Here is a 19,768-nt window from a genome sequence, read left to right on the forward strand (position 1 = left end):
ATGTAAGACCAAATATATCAAAACCTTTAACCATCAAGTTTTAAATATGGAAATATATTTGTATATGTATTTGTATAAAAAGATAATTACTGGCATTATGTTTCTCTTATTGATCTCATTATGATGACATATACTTTTAATTTGTTATACTTGTGGTATCTTCATTATTTTAACTTTATATTGAAAAAAAATAACAGATGTTGCTGCATACAATGCAAATATACACCTTATTCATTCTTAAATTTTGCCATAATTTTATATGAATATTAATTATTTCATATTATGCCACATACATAAATCCACCCTTTGAGTATCAATATTACTTAATCAAACAAAAGTGTTTATAAAACGCTTGTAGACTACTGATTGAGTATTGATAGTATGTAGTTCCTTTTTGAACCGTTTTCAATTTAATATAATCTGAATTTTTTACTGGATAATATGTAGTTAATAAGAACCTTTATATTGAAACGTATACATTGGAAATAAGTTGCAGTTTTACGTTGTACAGAAAATTTTAGGAATATAATTGGGTTAGGATATTTCGTGGAATAACTATTAAAATTGCATGCATAGGTTTAAAACGAAATAAATACTAAGAAATACTATTTATATGCTACCAATTATTTGATACCTTCACAAACATAAGTATCTATTACTTTTCGTTAAAAGATAACAAAAGCTATGCTTTATAGAACAATGCCAAGATCACTAGTATACGCATGATGTATCAAATATAAGCGGTCAGCACGTGACATTACAAAACTAATTGAATCTACTAGAATAAGAATCAAGAGTGGGATATTAATTTGCACCAGTTTCTATTTATTGTCTACCATTTATGTACAAACAAGACAATTACACGTTCTTTTTTATGTTCAACAGAAGCTGAATAATAGCAGTCAACATCAGGAACAATAACTCTTGAACACTCCGTAAATTCGATATACACGGACAGCATGTTAAATTGTACCACCGGAAACATACTTTGAGTCTTTAAAAAAGAAGGATACTTGAGAGATTTTGAAAACATCAATTCGACTATGGCAATATTGAAACTATTTATCTGGATTTTAGTTCTTGCGTACAATTCTTCGGAAGGATTTCCACCAGATTCAATTACTGGGAGTGTATATTATACTAACAACCATGCAGAAATGACCAGATTTGCTATACGAACTGCTGTTGGTAGATTTATAACGGATAACAACTTATATGTGGTAAATGATGAAACCGATATAACCAGCATAGTCAGTTATTTCTTTGGAGATGGTAAGTTCTAATGCACATTTTTGATACAAGGTTTATCTGTTAAATGTATCTCTTTTTATAACAAAAAAATTAAATCGTAAAAATTCACATCAGTGGATTGTCCTATAGTTGGTTTGATCATTGTCATTCATTCTTTCAGAAACCATGCACTGGGCTTTTACAAAATGATCTGAATGTCGGTGTAATTGCCAAAAAAAAAAACGAACCTATTTCTATTTGCCTTGATCATGGTGATTTACTACTTTAATTCAACCATGACAATTTGCTTGCATCAATAAGTTCGTTTATAATTTCAGATTCAGATGGATATGAGAAATTCGTTGAGAAGCAAAACGAAATAGTAGAAAATGTAAAGAATCAACAAAGGTCAAAAGAAGCTCATATTCACTGCAACTCCGAACAAATTGAATTGGGTAAGACTTGTTTATAAGCGTATTGACATATTATACTTATGAATCAATATGACACAGATATATACGACGAAGTGTTCGCTATAACATGATTTGGTGCATATTTGCATTGCAAGCTGCCAAACACAGGATTAATTGGACCACCAGTAGAGTATAGCGGCGCAAGGTATTTGATTGTATTTTTTTACACATCACAACATGTAATCGTTTGCAAACAAGGTCAAATATACATGTCACACATATATAATGACGATTATACATCAACACTTACTAGAAATTTGTAAAAAAGAAGCACAACCCAATACCAACGTCTACTGATCCGATTAATTTTGCTACATCTGGTTTGACAAGAGTGCCAATGAGACAACTGTCAATCTAGTTCGCAATGTATAAAAAGTTTATTATTATAGGTCAAAGTGCGGCCTTCAACACAAAGCCCTGAATCACTCCAAACAGCTAGCTAGTAAAGGACCCAATGTGATAATGAAAGAAAAAAAAACAGTGAGGAAATCATTGGCTGTTGGTAGAAAAACGTGTAAAACTTGTACAATGAATTTTAAAAAAAAATGTATTTGTCACTAATACGTGATTGTTCATTTTAAAATAGAATGTCTTTGTTATCTACTTTTCAGCTCACAACCATATAATCAAACTTAGAGGACAAATTAAAAACATTGCCGAAAGTGCAGAACCAAATTTTCTTATGATTCGACAACTGATTGGGAAGTGCATTTACACAATACAAGCATTTTATAGCGGAACTAACTGGGTTGAAATGAATGGTGATTTCGTGTACACAGATTTCGGTAAGCTTTTAAATAAAAGAACTAAATAGGTGCATCAACAAATAGTCATGTAGCGAAGATCGAATTAGAATTAATGTTAATCTTTAAATTGTTTGAGCATTCTAAATATTAGAAAAAAATCGCGTTTGATGTTTATACTAAACCTAGTTTCTTTGTCATTTTGGTCTCTTGTAGAGAGTTGTCTCATTGGCAATCATACCACATCTTCTTTTTTTTCCTAGTTATTTGTTTGGATGCCAGACAATGTTCAAACTTTCTACAAATGTTTGAATAAATTGTGTCAAAATTATCAGAATGATATGGAGCGTATACACAGCACATACCAATCTATATATATGTATATATTTTATGATTGTGTTTTTCATTTGTTGCAAAGGTGTTCCAAACAAAACGTTAATGGATATTGCTGGTGCAACGTTGGACACTTGCAAAGATTGTGACAATTCCGGGTAGGTAGAATAACTTCTTATTTTTAACCTGTCTTTTTCATGTTTGTGTATTTAACTCGTTCCTCTGCAAACATACTTTAATTCAATTCCGGAAGAAAATAAATACAAACAAAGGTTGTACTAATGAAATAAAAAATCTAATTATCTGTCTAAGAATATACACAGTTGGAATAAATCATTTGCAAGACGTGTTTTTTTTTCTTCAATCAATTATGTGAATTTACATGATTTTTTTATAGCAATAATGAAACTTCCTGCAAGAACAATTTATTAGTGAATAATATATTGACTAGTGGATACCAGACCGGTCAGGATGTGCAACCACCTTACAGTATGTAATTAAATGATATAAAAAGCAAATGATTTGTCTTTAGTTCCTCATAAATTCGTATGACGAAATTGTGAAAAGTGTAAAAGGAAATGGAAATTGTTTTAATGTGCATTGTTTAATGTGCACCATGTGGTAAGGAATGTATTTTGAGACAATTAATGTATATCCTTATATGAGTACTAGGAGTCATAATAACCTTTCTCTGTGTCTACCTTTTTCTTATCTGTTATAAGCATTATGCTTTGATTGATTTGAAGACCTGCGGTTTGCAGACTTTTATTTCAAAACATTACATAGTATAACTGTTTCCAATTTTTTTTGCGTTATTGCACATATCGTTATAATAAAATTATTGAAATCGATATACATGCAGTTAAGAACTTATTGTATCATGTGTTACTCTATAATGCATTTAGTGAATAAACAAGATTGGATGAATCTTTAAATTCCGTTACATGTGTGCACAAACTACATACAGCGAATGGAAGAACAAATGAGGTTGGGGTTCAACCCAAGCTTTGTAAACCATTGTGAGTAATTTGTGAGACAGGGTTTTGTAAAACAAATGGTTGTTTTTTTTCTTGGAAATTACACAGCCTTGTAGATGAATTTTGAATATCTACTTAACAAATAAATACAGGATGGTCTTTAAAAATATTTTCAAATTGCTGGCGTTGGGTATTTTTTCATTTTATTTTCATTTAGCACTAATATGTGCCAACACCAACGTGCTTTCGGTTGTTTGATTGCTTTAGATTTTCGATCTGGGTAGATGCTTTGTATAGTGTCATTATATAAACTTATATTTACATGTTACGTGTACTCCATCATGACTAGGGCAATTGTTTTAACTTCTTATTATACTTAGCTATGCATTCATATCACCTGATGGAACTATTAACATCTTTATACAAGTAGCAGGATAGACTATTTTTTTTACGTGCTAACAACCAGGTTTATCCAACCATGTTTCATACCATTAACTTTACAAATTCAGAAATATATCAGTTGTTTCTCGTCGTTCCGTTGTTTCATAGTCAAATTTATGGGTTAATGGCCTCCCTATATTTTAATATAATGTTCCATATATTTGTTAATATATTTTTAGTTAATTGATGAAGGGTATATGTGAACATCTTGTGGCTGATATTCATATGCTGAAGACATAATCTTTCAAACAGTTTAATTGAGGTCTGGAGCTGGCATGTCAGTAACTGCTAGTAGTCTGTTGTTATTTATGTATTATTGTCATTTTGTTTATTTTCTTTTGTTACCTCTTCTGATATCGGACTCGGACTTCTCTTTAACTGTTTTTTACTAGGCGTATTGTTATGCGTTTACCTTTCTACATTGGCTAGAGATATAGGGGGAGTGTTGAGATCTATAAAAAAAACATGTTTAACCCCGCTGCATTTTTGCGCCTGTCCAAAGCAAGGAGCCTCTGGCCTTTGTTAGTCTTGTATGATATTGAATTTTAGTTTCTTGTGTATAATTCGGAGTTTAGTATGAAGTGTATTATCACTGAACTAGTATATTATATTTGTTAAGGTGCTAGTCTCCGGGTGCGGGAGTTTCTCGCTGCCTTGAGAACCTATTGGTGACCTTCTGCTGTTTTCTGTTCTATAATCGGGTTATTGTCTCTTTGACACATTCCCCATTTCCATTCTCCGGTTTATCGGAACTTTTATATAGATTATCTAGTACTTTGGATTATCGTTCCGTTGATGTTAATTGAACATTCATTTTTTATAATATATACTATATGTTAAAATTAAAAAATACGACATGATTGCTATTTATTCTATTCTTATTAGATGGTTCAACGAAATATTCATATATATATTTGTTTTAAATTGACATAATACAAACAACCAAAAATTGTAGAAACTAATGGAGATTTCGGTCAAGGAAAGTGTGGATTCGGAGGAAAGAAAGACACAGAAAATGGTTATCGAACTGCTATAGGCGGAATTAACAAAGACAGATTAGACCCGAAGTATTCCCCTCATCATCATCTTCACTATCAAGCATTTTATGCTGCACGAAACGCTACAGTACAGTTTCTGATCGATACACGTACGTGTTATCAATTATCAAAGATTTAAAAAAATCTGTTTCGTGTAAACTTATTTCTTTAAATTTGAGCAGATTAAACATGTTCCAGACCTGTTGATTTGTTTATTTCGATCGACGTCTGATTCATTTTATCACAGTTCTTCATTTGTTAATATTCAATTATAACATTACAATTTATTGCTTATCTTGCTAAATTTATATTGTGAAGTCGGGCATGTTACAGAGCTAATATGAAGAAGTCCATATAATGATACTTGTATTAACCATTCAAGACCAGTCTTCGAGTCTCTGATCCAAATATAGCTAAACACGAATCTATAACAGGACCAACAAAGAAATGGCCAGCTCAATAAACTTTTATTAAATGGTTATAATTCTTCGATTAAACAAAGAGTACGAATCTTACCATGAAGATACAGGTATTCATAGTTGAACTTTTCTTTTCGCATTCACGATAGATTTTGTATCAGATATAATTTCTGATTTCGCAACCAAGTACTTAATTGTATGCTATTACAATTCATTTTATCTAGCATATATAAAGTAGCTTTAAAGAAAAAATCAGACAGTTTAACTATTCTTACTCTCTGAATAGTCTGCGTTGTGATGATTGATCAACGAAAATGAAACAGTGATAATAATCGAAAGTCGTACTCGAAAACGCTGTGAAATATTTCCGTTTAAAGTCGATTCAAAACATTGAACATCATTTAAACTTTTTTTATCATATTAAGTTCAAAAAAATTTAAAACAGTAGTCAATTACTTAAAGAAATGAACGAAATTTTGATTTAACCGATGTGCCTTTTCATCTGTTTATAATGCAAGACTGTGATTCCGTAATGCACGGTTGTGATTTCGTAATGCATGACTGAGATTTCGTAATGACTGGCTGTTCCAATTTCTCGGTTCATAATAACCAGCTTTCGAAAGTTTTCCATTTGTAAAGCATCGGCATTTTATACATATTGTAGTAACTTGTTTAATACAAACACATCTTGTTACAGAAAGAGGCATTCTGAACGAGGTCAATACAGACACATTTATACAGATTTTTGGCTTGTTAAAAAGACATCAAGCGTCATTTGGCTTTGTTATAGACAACACCGGTTCTATGGGAGCCATTATTACTCAAGTTAAAAAGGCATGCATAGATATTATGACTAATGTCTTGGGAACAGCAAATGCACCATCCAATTACATCTTAGTAACTTTTAACGACCCAGGTTGGTTATTTTACATTACTCTAAAGGAATTGTCAACGCAATGCAGACAGAAAATATGACTAATTTGTTTGCAGTTGAAATTAAGCTGACACACACAAAGTATTCATGAACTATACTGAAATTTCAGAAATAATGACCGTAAAAATCAACATCGATTTTAACAAGCACAACTTATTATATATTAGATATCAAAATTATTTCAACACTTTCATTTCAAAAAGCAAAGTAGAAAATGAATAATGCAGTATAGTATAGAAAAAACTGTTGCATGTGTTGCATAAAAATGCTTTTATTATTTCTTATGAATCGAAACCTGAATAAATATCTATATATTTTATTTAAATTCATATAAACGTCGTATATATGCGACATGTTTAAGGTACCGATTATATATTCCAATTAAGCTGGAGTCAAGTGATCCATGTATGAGGAAATAATTTAGTTTTTTATGATCGTTTGGAAGAAGGGCCAGGATTTCCTATTGCTAATTGCTAATAATTTGACATGTCTAAATATATATTTAAAATCAAGGAGAGGTGCATAAATTTTATTTTCATATTCAAAGAACCTGAACGAATTGATCAAATTGTCAATCTGATAATGCTATTGCTTTGTGGTTTTTTTTTCTGTGACAAACACTAATCGCATAAACACGACAAAATATAGCGAGACATATGGTTCAAACATGTTATGTGTCTTCTGCTTTGCTTGTATAACCCTTTAACATGTTTAAGCTTGAACAAAATTCAACAATCGGGAAAACGACAAAATCTGTAAAATAACAGATAAGATAACTTTTTTGGTAGCTAAAAATCCAAGAATGCATAAACATAGTGCAAATTTAAAATCAAAGGATACAGTTTTTACACCTATATCATGTATATTAAGCAATTGAATATCATGTTTTAAACCTTTCACATGTGTCGGATTTATTTGTTAAAACTAATTTTAAAAGTTCGAATAATTTTCTTAAACACTTGAATAACAAATTGATTCCTTTTTCATGTTTTTTTTTCAATCCTATTTCAATATGTGCCTCTTTTTTGAATACTTGCGCCTTTAAATTCTCTGTTTAATTTTACAGTTCAAGTATTTGCCCATTAACATTGTTTTTTAATTTGGCTTTTTCAATTTTGCAGATTGTATTCAAAAGATTGTAACATTTCATATTTTTTTTTTCATTAAAGTGCGCACATGTCTCATATTTCTATGCTTCAACTTCATTTTAAATCTGGCAATTACTTTTTCTTCTCTATCAAAACCTACATTTAAAATTCAAAACACTACGTTACGTTCTTTTAATATTCATTATTTTGTTTGTATTCCTTTTTCATAGTGAAGCAAATGCATAGACTTACGACCAAAAATGGACTGGAAATGATAAGTGCTCTTGACAATATAGTTCTTGAAGGAGGCGGTGACTGTCCGGAGTATGCAATGGCAGGATTGCAGAAAGGTACAACAAGTAGTATATACCATTAAAACACACATTGGTGTGTTATGTGTGCAAACAGAATTCAAAATCAACTTACACAAATATATGTACTTTTCTTTCATGTCTATTTAATATATAACAAACTAAATATCTTCACCAGTAAGACTTCATGTAGCTAAGCATATAAATTAGGTGACGTTTCAAAAATGTGATTTGACACAGAGGAAATGTTTTTCTTTAACTGCTAAAACACAGAATATCTGATATCCTTCGTGTCATTGGTGAAATGCGAACACATGCAGACTGTGTAAATTTAATATTTATACATTATACGTGGTTTAGATGAGTTAAGTCAATGAATATTATTTCTTGACTTTTATATGTTGTTTTGTAGAGGCTAACAAAGGTAGTAAGTTGCATTTTCTCTTGATGTAATGACGCTCAAATTTTAATACAAACACCGCTTTATTTTAAGCTATTGAATTATGCAAAGAGAAATCAACGATATTCTTCTATACTGATGCTCCAGCAAAAGACGAAGCTGACAACCAAACTGTTATAGATGCTGCTAACGAGAAAACTATTGATCTTCGACTTTTTTTAAAGGACTCTTTGTGTGCTCGTCGGAAAAAAAGAGAAATAGATGGTACATATGTAATTTAGATATTAATTCTGTATGTGATATTGCAAAATCTAAAAAAGAAAGATTTTAATTTAATATTACAACAAATTGACACACACGCATATATGTGTACATATGCTTTATGTCCTGTTTACTATTCCTTGTACTTTATGTAAATTTTTCGTTAGTTTGCACATTTAGACTTGGACCCCATTTCACTTCTGTTTTAGGATCTTAACTGACGAGATACTAAAAACTGAAGTCAGGTATCAGTGCATCATTGTCACCTGTTTGTGTTTATCCCCCTTTCTATCAACTACGATCTAAACATTTCGTTTGCCTGAATGATATTTATTGTTTCATTTATTTTCATATTTTTGTACAGAAAAACATATTGCAAGTCCAAGTTGCCGATAACAAGAGTCATGCCATTTTAACTTATGGTCCTGACTTTTTTAAAACTTTTTTAAAACGGGTTTGTTCAATACTTATTTGATACATCCTTAGTGTCAATCACTTTACGTTATATGTGTTGTAAAAAAGTACAGGAAAGGCATAATTGCTTTATTATTTTTAGTAATATATGTTTATGTATAATTTACCTGTTATATAAGGTCGATCAAAGCGTGATGCTGAACAAGATGCGTATTCGCTAGTGGCAGAAGGTACAGCAGGAACAATTTACCGGTTTAATACAGCGGAGCTAGGTGACACCATACGACAAATTAGTGAGGTATGCATGTTTAATTTGAGAGCTTTGAAAATATTTCCATGATATGAATATTAACGCTTCTGTTATGTAATAAATATACTACAACTGTTTATATTATATGATTTGTGCAATCTTATTATTAACTAGTGCTATGTTTTAAGTGTACTATGCTTTTAACTTATATATGTCATTTATGATATCTCACTATGCATTATATGTTTAAAATTTCGTTGTTTTCATGACGTTTGTATGTGTGTATTGTATTTTGTTATTAAGTCGATTTGAAAAGCTCACTAGAGCTTGTGTTTATGTAGTTAATGGAATATCGACTCTAAATAAAACTTTGAATCTTGAATCTTGAAAATACTATCTGAGTATGGAAATTTTGTTTACTATTAATTATTCTTTTACTTCAATCTTGTTAAACAAGGACACTTTGAAATCGTGTACGTCTTATTTGTGTTCAAATGACGCGTTTTAGTCTATTTTAGTTAGTAGTAATTTTACTACCACCAATTAAAAAAACAATACGTAATTAAAGTTGAGTGCTGCTTTATTTGTTCCAAATTCATTGAGTACAATGAGAAAATTGTTAATATATGTTTGATTAACCGTAACACAAATAATACATTACGATGGCTTCAAAAGTGTTGACGAACAAAAAAAGAATATAATATAGAAATGGTATGGCTAAACTTTCTTGCTTCCAAATTGATAATTCTAAGTAAATCATACCAAAAATTTGACATTTTTGAAGTTCCAAAATGTTCACTTTTTAAGGGAAAGATAGATTTAAATGTTAAGTTACAAAAATTTCAACTTCTAAGCGTAAATTGTCAAGTTGCAACTGATGAATGACAACTTGGAAGGTAATATGTAATTTTGAATATAACGAATATCCGGTTTGAGCTAAATCAACATTGACAAATGTCAAATTAGAAGAAAAAAATACATTTTTTAAGTAAGAACTTCAAAATGGATATCAGAAATAGAAAACAAATCTAACGTTCCGATCATGTTTAACGTCTTTAATACATATGTGTTTTAGTACTCGATAACAAAATATATCGAAACTCTTTATGATCTTCCTAATAAAACTGTGCAGCATTTTTTTTTTGTTCACTGGCTATATAGTCTTACTAGTATGGTAATTCTATATTTAAACATAATGTATTGATATGTTCAGGAACTCTTTCCATCGGCAACTGTGACAGTGGATAGTTTTGAGCTTAAAGAAGATGACGATAATTCAAGAGACTTTCCGGTCGACAATATGTTGAACAATGTTAAAATCACAGTGATTGGTGCTTATTCTGCAGATGACGTTGACGTTGCATCCCAATTTGGTAAATATACTTAAAATATGTTTTATAACAAAATATTTCCTGATGATAACTTAACAGTACCCTTTAAAACACTTATTAGAAAATACAAAATAAGTCAGTATCAAGTCAGCCATTAATTTTGTCCTTATAACTATAGTTTCTCCGAATCGAATATGATTTCAACATGCTCAATTTTGCTGTGTTCGATGTTGTATGATGGATTTAACTTAAGTAGAGAACAAAGTCAAAATGTCTCCCGGCTTATTATCAATTGTATTCCCAATGTGTACTATAAAAAACACAAGCACATAACAATTTAAGCCTTTCTTATCTACTATGATATTAAAAGATAAAATGTACCTTTTGTTCCATACCACCGGTTATATATGTTTTTGTAAGTAGTACTTCTGTAATTTAGAAATTTAGGATCAAAGCAAGCAAATAATATTATTACTGCCGTTTAGTAAATCGCCATTTTAGAATTTAACGCATTCTGGGTAATATTCTCAAAAGCGTATACCAAAACTTTTTGATTGATTTAAAACGTTCTAAACAATAGAAATTCAACCAATGATGTGACGTTATTTTCATTTTGGTGTACAATCATATTACACATAGTCCACTAGATTCTGAAAAGGCGAATTGACATAATTAAATAGTGGTATTGTCGTCTGCTGCTTTCTATCCTAGTGTTTGCCGCTTATTTTTAGCCCTACTACAGGCCGTCCGTTTTGTTGTCGTTCTTTTTTTCTCAACTGTTTGACTGTCAGATAGTGAATAACTCATTGTATTATATACACATATACATTTTTGTATGTAGGCATCGTTTATCCTTTAATGCCACACGGTTACTTATTGTTGCCAACATGTACATCAAGTGAGATGTTCAAGTTTTTTTTATGCATGTGGTTCAACTTCCGATCCTTATATACTATGAGAGAATTATCCAACAGATTCATTTGAAAAGGGTGTAACAATAATACGAGACGGTACTGTCTTCGAAAATTGGGAAACAACATACCGTAAAAGATGCCCAAACATGAAAATATGAAACAGTGCAGACTAAAAAAATAAAAATCTAAGTTCTAACAAAACAATCTACGAAAAGCATAATAGACATAAACGAACGACAACTACAAAACTGCAGGCTCTTAATCGGAATAAAGGACTTGGTAGCTTGGGCAAAAATAAAATACCCTAACCAAAATTACTACCTTTGTTCTATGGAATAGATATGAGCAACTTAAGTCAACAATAAATCGATATACAGAATCTATAGCATCTTGTTAAGATGTTTAGATTGAACAAAAGTATAAAATAATTCGTCGGACTTATGATACCAAATATTCTGTACTGGCCAAACATGTGTAAAGGTTCAAAACGAAGACCTGATAAAATAATAAAATATACATGTATATGTCTTGTTTACTTTTTTCAGGATCTGTTATCACAGCTGAAAATACCAGTGTGCTCTTTGAAAGTCCAAATAAAGTTGTTGTTACTATTTTGGTAAATACACAATCCATCGATCGATTGATCAAGACAGAGAGATAAAAATGGAGTTCATACTGCTCAATTTGTCTTCATTCTTGTGCATTTGATTGAATTTGTAACTATTGCTTAATAAACTACTAAATAGCTTACATGTAAACATACATCATTATGTATTATCTGGTATTAAAAAATCAAAAGAGACATTCCACTAAAGAAAAAAAATATATGCTGAATGCAAAGAGGCACTATTAAATGCTCTTAAAGTTTCATTGACATCTTTTTACATACTATTTCAATGGCTCGGGTCAAATGCCGTGTCTCCGACAACCGGCGAACGAATATGAAAAAAAAAATGTGTGTATCCTATTGTTGGTATATTACAATTTGTTTTCTTATACTAACTCAAAACACAACTCAAAACATAGTACATTTTCTTGCAGAATCCAAAACCTGGAATATACAGTTTAATTAGAGAAAGAAACAACCACTGGACTATCAATATCACAGCCCAAACCTCTGTTGATTTTCACTACATGATTACAGAACAAGCAAATGATGGCCAATTATATAAAGTGTCAGGAAATCCTGTTGTAGGTATGTAAAAATCAAAGCAGTGTACAGTGTAATAATATCAATGAAAATTTGAACCCTATTTGATATGTTTAAAAAAAATAAGTTATTATGGTATACAGTGTCATTTGCATATTCACTGATAACGATACCACGGTTTTCATAATTGTGGAGATATTTTCCATAATCTGAGGTAAAAAAACTGATAATTTCCTGAAACCATGTTCGTATACAAAGTATTATTTCAAACGATATCTTCTTTGTACTATCAAATAACGCTACAATGTAAGAATGGTTTTGACTACTCCATGTCAATGAACAAGAATTATTATCAATGTTTTTCATTGGCTAACTACATACTGTATTGTTGCAAAATGTGTTTTATAAAGAAAATAAAAATAATTCGATGTGACAATTTTGTAGGCAGAAACTATACATTATTTGTTACTGTGTTCAACCTACCTGTTAGTATGAAAACATCATCCTTGCGTTTACAAACAAGAAATTCAACAACGAACTTTCGCAATTTAACATTGATTGCTGGAGAATTTGACTCGACATATTTTGTTTCAACAACTCTAACAGAGGACGTAAGAGCTATATAGTATAAGTATTTAAAATACTAAAGAGGGACACAAACGTGATTTCATTCGACTTTAACACAAATAAATCATTGTATACTATTTATTTATACGAAACCAACCAATTTAGTAAAATCATAAGAAATACTTGTATTGATAAAGATACACTATGATCAGATTATATTCCTATTTTGTCCTTTTACCCAAGTAAATTGACGGGTTAACATTTATACACTTTTTTAACAAAGCTGTTTTGTTCATGAAACAATGATGAGATTTGGTATGATTGCCAATGCGAAACTAATCAACTTATTTGAAGTGACAGTTAGCAGTAATATGCCCCTGTACCTCTAATAATATTGAGACAATTCGGGTTTTATAGTTTGCGAGACGAAACATTTGGAACAATTTAAACGTAAAAACCTAAAGCCCTGATTGCTCATAAAAGTGCTTCATGTTCTTACGAAATCCAAATATGACATGCATGTACCAACGACAAACACGGTTTTGCGGACTCCTGACTTGGGACAGGTATGTGCATGTTATAGGGATGTTTGTAAGGGTTATACCTCCTCAACCTCGAACAGTGGTAGTATTTATATTAACAGCACAGCATAAGACAAAAGTACAAATTAGTTCTAATTTTCCTACCTGAAAGGTTCAATCAAAGACACAAACACAACTAACTTTAATACAGCACAAACAATAGACACAAAACATTGAAATATGAGTATTCGTAATTATTACAATCAAATTCAAAGCAATTTGTCTACCAATAATCTATTGGTGTTTTCCCACATGCTGCCTTTTTAGAATCTGAAACGAAAGTTGTGAAGTTAATACCTTCGACAATAATTTAATTTCGTAAATAAGGTTGTTGGTTTTTTTCATTTGAATTGTTTCTCAAATTATTCTACCCGGGAATGTAACATCTTATAACTAGTTATGGTATTTCTTCATTGTTAAAGCTGTAAGTGTATATGTAGATGTCAATATCTGCATTTGGTCTCTAAACAAATGTTTCAAAATACAATCATACCACAACTAAATAAACTGCTTACAACAATATGTTTGCAATTTTTTCTTACAGCATTACGATGTTAGTATTTATGGAATAGATGACAAAGGAACTACCTGGATGAGGACATCACCTTATTCTATTTCTCCGGTGACTATAATATGCAAGTTAACTTCAATGCCAGGTTTGTATACCATACATAACTTCTAGGTCGCTAAAAAGTGTATGTACAAGGACAACATAACATTACGAATCGAAAAAAGGAATATTGTTTTCACTGTAAATCGGTTTACAACTATTGCAGAAATTTTTGTTTCGAATGCTTAAATGTATATTTAACATTCAAAACTGTTGACCTCAAGCCGTTTTTGCTAATTATGTATTTTTTTCAAACGGGCACTTTTTGAACCAAAAAAGATATATTCATAGAAAAATATCAGTAGTTTTCAGTATATTGATTTTTTATGATTTTTTATATTTCTTATTTTTCAGATCTATATATAAACACTGTTGGTAATATAACTTACATCCTAGAAAACAAAGGACCAGATAATGACACATTTGTTATTGATGTAACAGATGATAGAGATTTGGTGACTGGCGATACACGGTTTACAAGATTAATTAATAGCAACGGATTTACAGAAATTGCTTTTCAGATACTTGGATCTAGTCCTAATAATACAGTGTAAGATTACCTGTAATGCTATATAAATTTCCAGAGGCTTCGACAGTTATCTGTTAAGTGTTTACTTTTATCCTAAATTTTACTGAACAATATTTATAATGGCTTGACTATAATAAACACTGACCATCGCATTATAATTGATTTCATGCATTTATCTTAGAATCACAGATATAACATCATCCCTCTAGTAGTCATTGTATCTTAACATATTTTCAACGTTTGTTTTAGCTTACATGTATATTAAATCGATAAACTATAAGTTAATTGTTTTGCGTGTATACAGTTTAGGTTATTTCAAATAAGAATGCAAATAAATAATTAAATGCTCTGCAAACAACATATGAAGCAAGACACAGTCAATTCACATATGCAAGGAATGTAAATTTGTTTGTTTTCTAACCAATATGCCATTGAATATTAATACACTCATCTTTAACTTAAATTCCAGGACGTACACGTTGACAGTTCGCCAGGATGGATTAGCAAGTATTATTTGGCAGGAAAGTCAAACAATCTATGTAAGATTCCGGAATAGTTTTCGTTATAGAGATTTGACAAAAAAATTTATTCGACATGCGTTTCATTGCATTGAATAATTTTTAACGTTAGCCTGATATCAACATTATCTGAATAGTTTATTTAAGTCAACAATTGTTAAATAATTACCATTTTTTTTTAAGTGAAAGTATAAAGAACGCTTAGCATTCAACCGTTAATTAGATATATTTTCCAATCGTATAATATCGTGTTTGAGTTTAATGTCTGTTCTTCTATAATAGATGTTAAACATTACATCAATTTAATTTTCAACCCAATCAGAAAAAAAATGTGTGTTCATATGTACAGTCAACAGACCATAAATTATAGATCATGTTTCTCAATAAGAGTAGTCCGAGCTTTATCGTCCGCTGTTTTTGTGACTGTCATAGAAAGATGGTATTTGTAAAGTATGTTTTGTAGATTGCACGTTAAATTCTTTGAAAAGGTCTTAACTAAACGAGTTGGTTGACCGTTATGGAATAACCGTTTCACAAATGATATCGGATATGTTCCTTACGTCGTAACTACAATCCCCTTCTCTTTCATGAATGTGACCTACCGAATTAGACTATTTACCAAATTTGTAATCATATAAGCAACACGACGGGTGCCACATGTGGAGCAGGATCTGCTTACCCTTCCGGAGCACCTGAGATCACCCCTAGTTTTTGGTGGGGTTCGTGTTGTTTATTCTTTAGTTTTCTATGTTGTGTCATGTGTACTATTGTTTTTCTGTTTGTCTTTTTCATTTTTAGCCATGGCGTTGTCAGTTTGTTTTAGATTTATGAGTTTGACTGTCCATTTGGTATCTTTCGTCCTTCTTTTAATAACTTCGTTTAATGATTTTCCGATCTTTAATCTTCCTGATGGGTTACAAATCATAATCGCATTTATATATTTTTTTCTGAATTTTGGTCAAATGAATTTCATATTGTTTGTATTTTGGACTCATATAAATGTTTTTTTTTCTCAATTAAATTCAACCGATGTAACACCTATCTTGCCAAAGGTTATTATTAGACGAGATACCGGTATCAACATTTCGAATACTTAAGTAGTTCCTTTGTCATAATGAAGAAGCTTACCAATTGAATAATGAAAGTAGTTATGTCATTCAAATATTGAGTTACAAATTCAGGAAAGTTAAATGAAAAGCGTGGCGTTTGTGTGTATGCTTCAAAAACATAGAGCAATATTGAAACTTGTTTATGTTCACGAGGCTCCTTTATACATAATATGTTCATCTTTTATCTAGATAAGTCCGGATATTGCGCCATCCTGTGTTGTTGATCAATTAATTGGAAAGTGTGATAACGTTGGTATCACAACGTGTTCGGGAGTAACATGGAATGGACAAGCTACGATATCATTTGCAAGTGAACTGTCATCTATATCTGGATCAAAGGGTTGGAGTTTCGAAACAAGCAGTGTACAATTATCCCCAATACATATCAATGTCAGGTAGTAACAAACAACAATATACCTCCTTTTTGGGAAATGGTAATTCGAACTGACGTGCAATACATAAAAAAAAAAAGAAATCAACAAAGTGATTATGAGAGTATCAGCGTGTAGACACGTTCTTGCGTATCTTATATATTTTATCTGTTTTTTCAGACACACATATTTCTAAAAATCGTATACTATATTTTAGAAATAAAGTCATGAATAAGTTAAAAAAAATGACAAACAGACACACAAATTGAAACTGTGTGCATTGAACTTACTTTCAAAAATAGATTCAATGATAATTGTACGGCCTATTCTAACAGTTGTAACATGCATCATTGTTGTTTTATCTAATAACAGATACAATCCTTCAAAACTACGAAATAAAACATGCTTCGAACATACATCATAGTATATTCTGATATGGTTTGCTTCGGCGTAAAAATACTTAAGTTTGAAAACCATACTTATATATAAAATTTTGAATAATGGGGAGTTGTTTCCTCTCCAATACTTTATGATTGTCATATAATATCAAAGACTACAAAAAATCGGCGTATCGGATTAATAATCCCAATTTATCTGACATGAGTCTTTTTTTCAGTCATTGTGTTTTGTTTGAGAATCGGATGACTATTAGGGGAACTAGAAATAATTCGAAAATCAATATCTAAATTTTCATAGTTCCCATAAGATAATTCATTGATGCAACCAAAGGTCGGACCTCAAGTGGTTCACACTATAACATGCCGTTTAAACTATGAAATGCTACAAAAAAACTACCCGTGGTGAACTCGATTACCGTTTGATGTTTTAGGTTTTCATTAACTGTGAATTAGAAATATCGTTAAACGTTTGCTAACATGGTGAATCACATTAACTTTTAGCAATAACTAGAAGACCGCCGGGAAATCGCAAGTGTTGAAGCAAAGAGTTTTATAATTCGGTTGGCAGTTCGCCAACCGAAAGTGTGCGAAAGCGTATAAGGCACGGATCGTTAGCCGTCTCAAAATTTGGCTATGTTACCAAAATATTTCTGTGAAAAGACAAATCAATATATTTATTAGTCATATCACACACATTTTCCAATTTGTATGGTTTCAGAGGAGTCGCAGCTCAATGTAAAATGCAATTGGCCTCTTCCTTTAATAGATTTGATACGTTTGACAACCTTGTCTGAAACATCAACAACTTAGGTCAGATCTTTAGCATGTTTTCTCCACTTCAGGCGATGTTTCAAACTACATACCTTATACAAAAAAAAATATCGTTCTATTTTTCATTATCAATGCTATACGATTACAATTTTTGACGCCTATTGAAATATCAAAGTTATAAAAAACAAGTATTACTTCACTTGCAGGTATTGTCGAAATGCGCATCTGGTGCAAGAAAATTGGTACCGTTAATTTTATTAGTCATTGAGTTTGTATCATAGCTACGGTTTGCCTAAGTCGTTTTCTATATGTATCAATCAAGTATGATTGAACTTACTCACCGAACAAATATTTAGTTATATTTTTTCTAAACCTATTTTCAATATTCTTGATTTAAATGTTGCTTACTGTTTCAAGCTAAATAACACTCTCTGCATTTCTTCTTGATCTTAATAGTTGATAAAAAGGTTTCATTCAACTAAAGAATTCACATGTATATAAGATGTTCAAATTCAACAAAGAATATCAACTGTTAAGGCAAATGAGATTTCCTTAATTAGAGGCATGTTTTGTTAATTTCTTTCAGTGGCGATTGCTGTTCGCCATCGGTATACCTAACAGTGATTGACAAAAAAAGTAACTTTGTCAGATGCCATTTCTATCTTGGTGATGTAAACATATCGACACCTTTGCTGCAAACATCGGTAAGAATACGTGTTCTGTAAAAGATGTTACTATGTCTACGTGTAAATATAATCCTACAATGATTATGATATAGTTATAACGGACTGTAAATCCGGCCCGATACATTCAAGAAAAAAAAAAACAATTCCAGGTATTGGTTAAAAGATAAGTCAAATAGTAAAAACCTTATCTGAATTGAATATGATAATATACTGCAATTTCATGGATATTAGTTAATTTCCTTCAAGTTGTTTTGTCTGGTGAGTATTTCCGAGGAAGTAAATGTTAACTTTCGATATCTGTCCTTTAATAGTTAGGCTATATTGATACTAAATCTATTCGAAAGTATAATCAGGATCCAACACTCTACATCTTAGATATGTTATCTCACAAAACATCTTTACAGCCGGCTAGTCAGGAGCCTCTGGCCTTGATTAAGATCGGGTAATTTCCCCCATCTTGGATTTTGAAATAACATATAACAATGGGTTTATAACCTTAATAATGTTTAATGAAATCCGAAAATTTTAAAACAAATATATGATCTATGTGTAAGACGATTAATATCAATATAGATAATCACGTGTCTTATCCTGTTTTCGGTTGTTGTATACAAAAACCCAGACTATTTCAGCTTGATATACGTTTGTTTTTACTTTGCCAGATAAAGGGAAGTAGCTCATACGTGAGAAAGAATAAAATAATACATAATATATACTAAAATGTGTTGTGAATTTTACCATTTTTATCAATTAGTAAGAGTTCGGTTACCAAATGTTATCTGTTTCATCTCTTCAAAATTTAAATTGAATTATTTGTTCATTTTATCATATTTCGATGGTAGTTCTCTTTTAACTATACACAATTGCATTTCCATTGCATAAACTATACAAAATCAGGCAATTTTGCTCAACCTGTAGTGTG

The 19,768-nt window shown here is 30.9% G+C and overlaps 1 protein-coding gene across 1 annotated transcript; it reads left to right on the forward strand.

Annotated features, from left to right (window-relative positions):
- Positions 1 to 802: 802 nt before the first annotated feature.
- LOC143052308 (von Willebrand factor A domain-containing protein 7-like) lies at positions 803 to 19,560 on the forward strand. Its single transcript, XM_076225322.1, has 19 exons — positions 803 to 1,272; positions 1,569 to 1,685; positions 2,315 to 2,488; positions 2,865 to 2,937; positions 3,177 to 3,268; positions 5,153 to 5,344; positions 6,351 to 6,569; positions 7,906 to 8,025; positions 8,480 to 8,650; positions 9,241 to 9,359; positions 10,525 to 10,684; positions 12,102 to 12,172; positions 12,598 to 12,751; positions 13,151 to 13,317; positions 14,399 to 14,510; positions 14,819 to 15,014; positions 15,463 to 15,532; positions 16,810 to 17,015; positions 18,747 to 19,560. The coding sequence occupies exons 1-19, from the start codon at positions 1,044 to 1,046 to the stop codon at positions 18,883 to 18,885; spliced, it is 2,781 nt and encodes a 926-aa protein (XP_076081437.1). The 5' UTR covers positions 803 to 1,043; the 3' UTR covers positions 18,886 to 19,560.
- The last annotated feature ends 208 nt before the right edge of the window (positions 19,561 to 19,768 follow it).

This window comes from Mytilus galloprovincialis, chromosome 11 (assembly GCF_965363235.1).
Source record: "Mytilus galloprovincialis chromosome 11, xbMytGall1.hap1.1, whole genome shotgun sequence".
NCBI classification, from domain to species: Eukaryota; Metazoa; Mollusca; class Bivalvia; order Mytilida; family Mytilidae; genus Mytilus; species Mytilus galloprovincialis.

What these genes read in the sequence shown, in the direction of transcription:
- LOC143052308 (XM_076225322.1), top strand. Translation starts at nt 1,044, where the DNA reads ATGGCAATATTGAAACTATTTATCTGGATTTTAGTTCTTGCGTACAAT. An exon ending in AGTAACTTTTAACGACCCAG is followed by an intron (nt 6,570 to 7,905) that starts GTTGGTTATTTT and finishes CCTTTTTCATAG; the next exon opens with TGAAGCAAATGCATAGACTT. An exon ending in CCATACGACAAATTAGTGAG is followed by an intron (nt 9,360 to 10,524) that starts GTATGCATGTTT and finishes TGATATGTTCAG; the next exon opens with GAACTCTTTCCATCGGCAAC.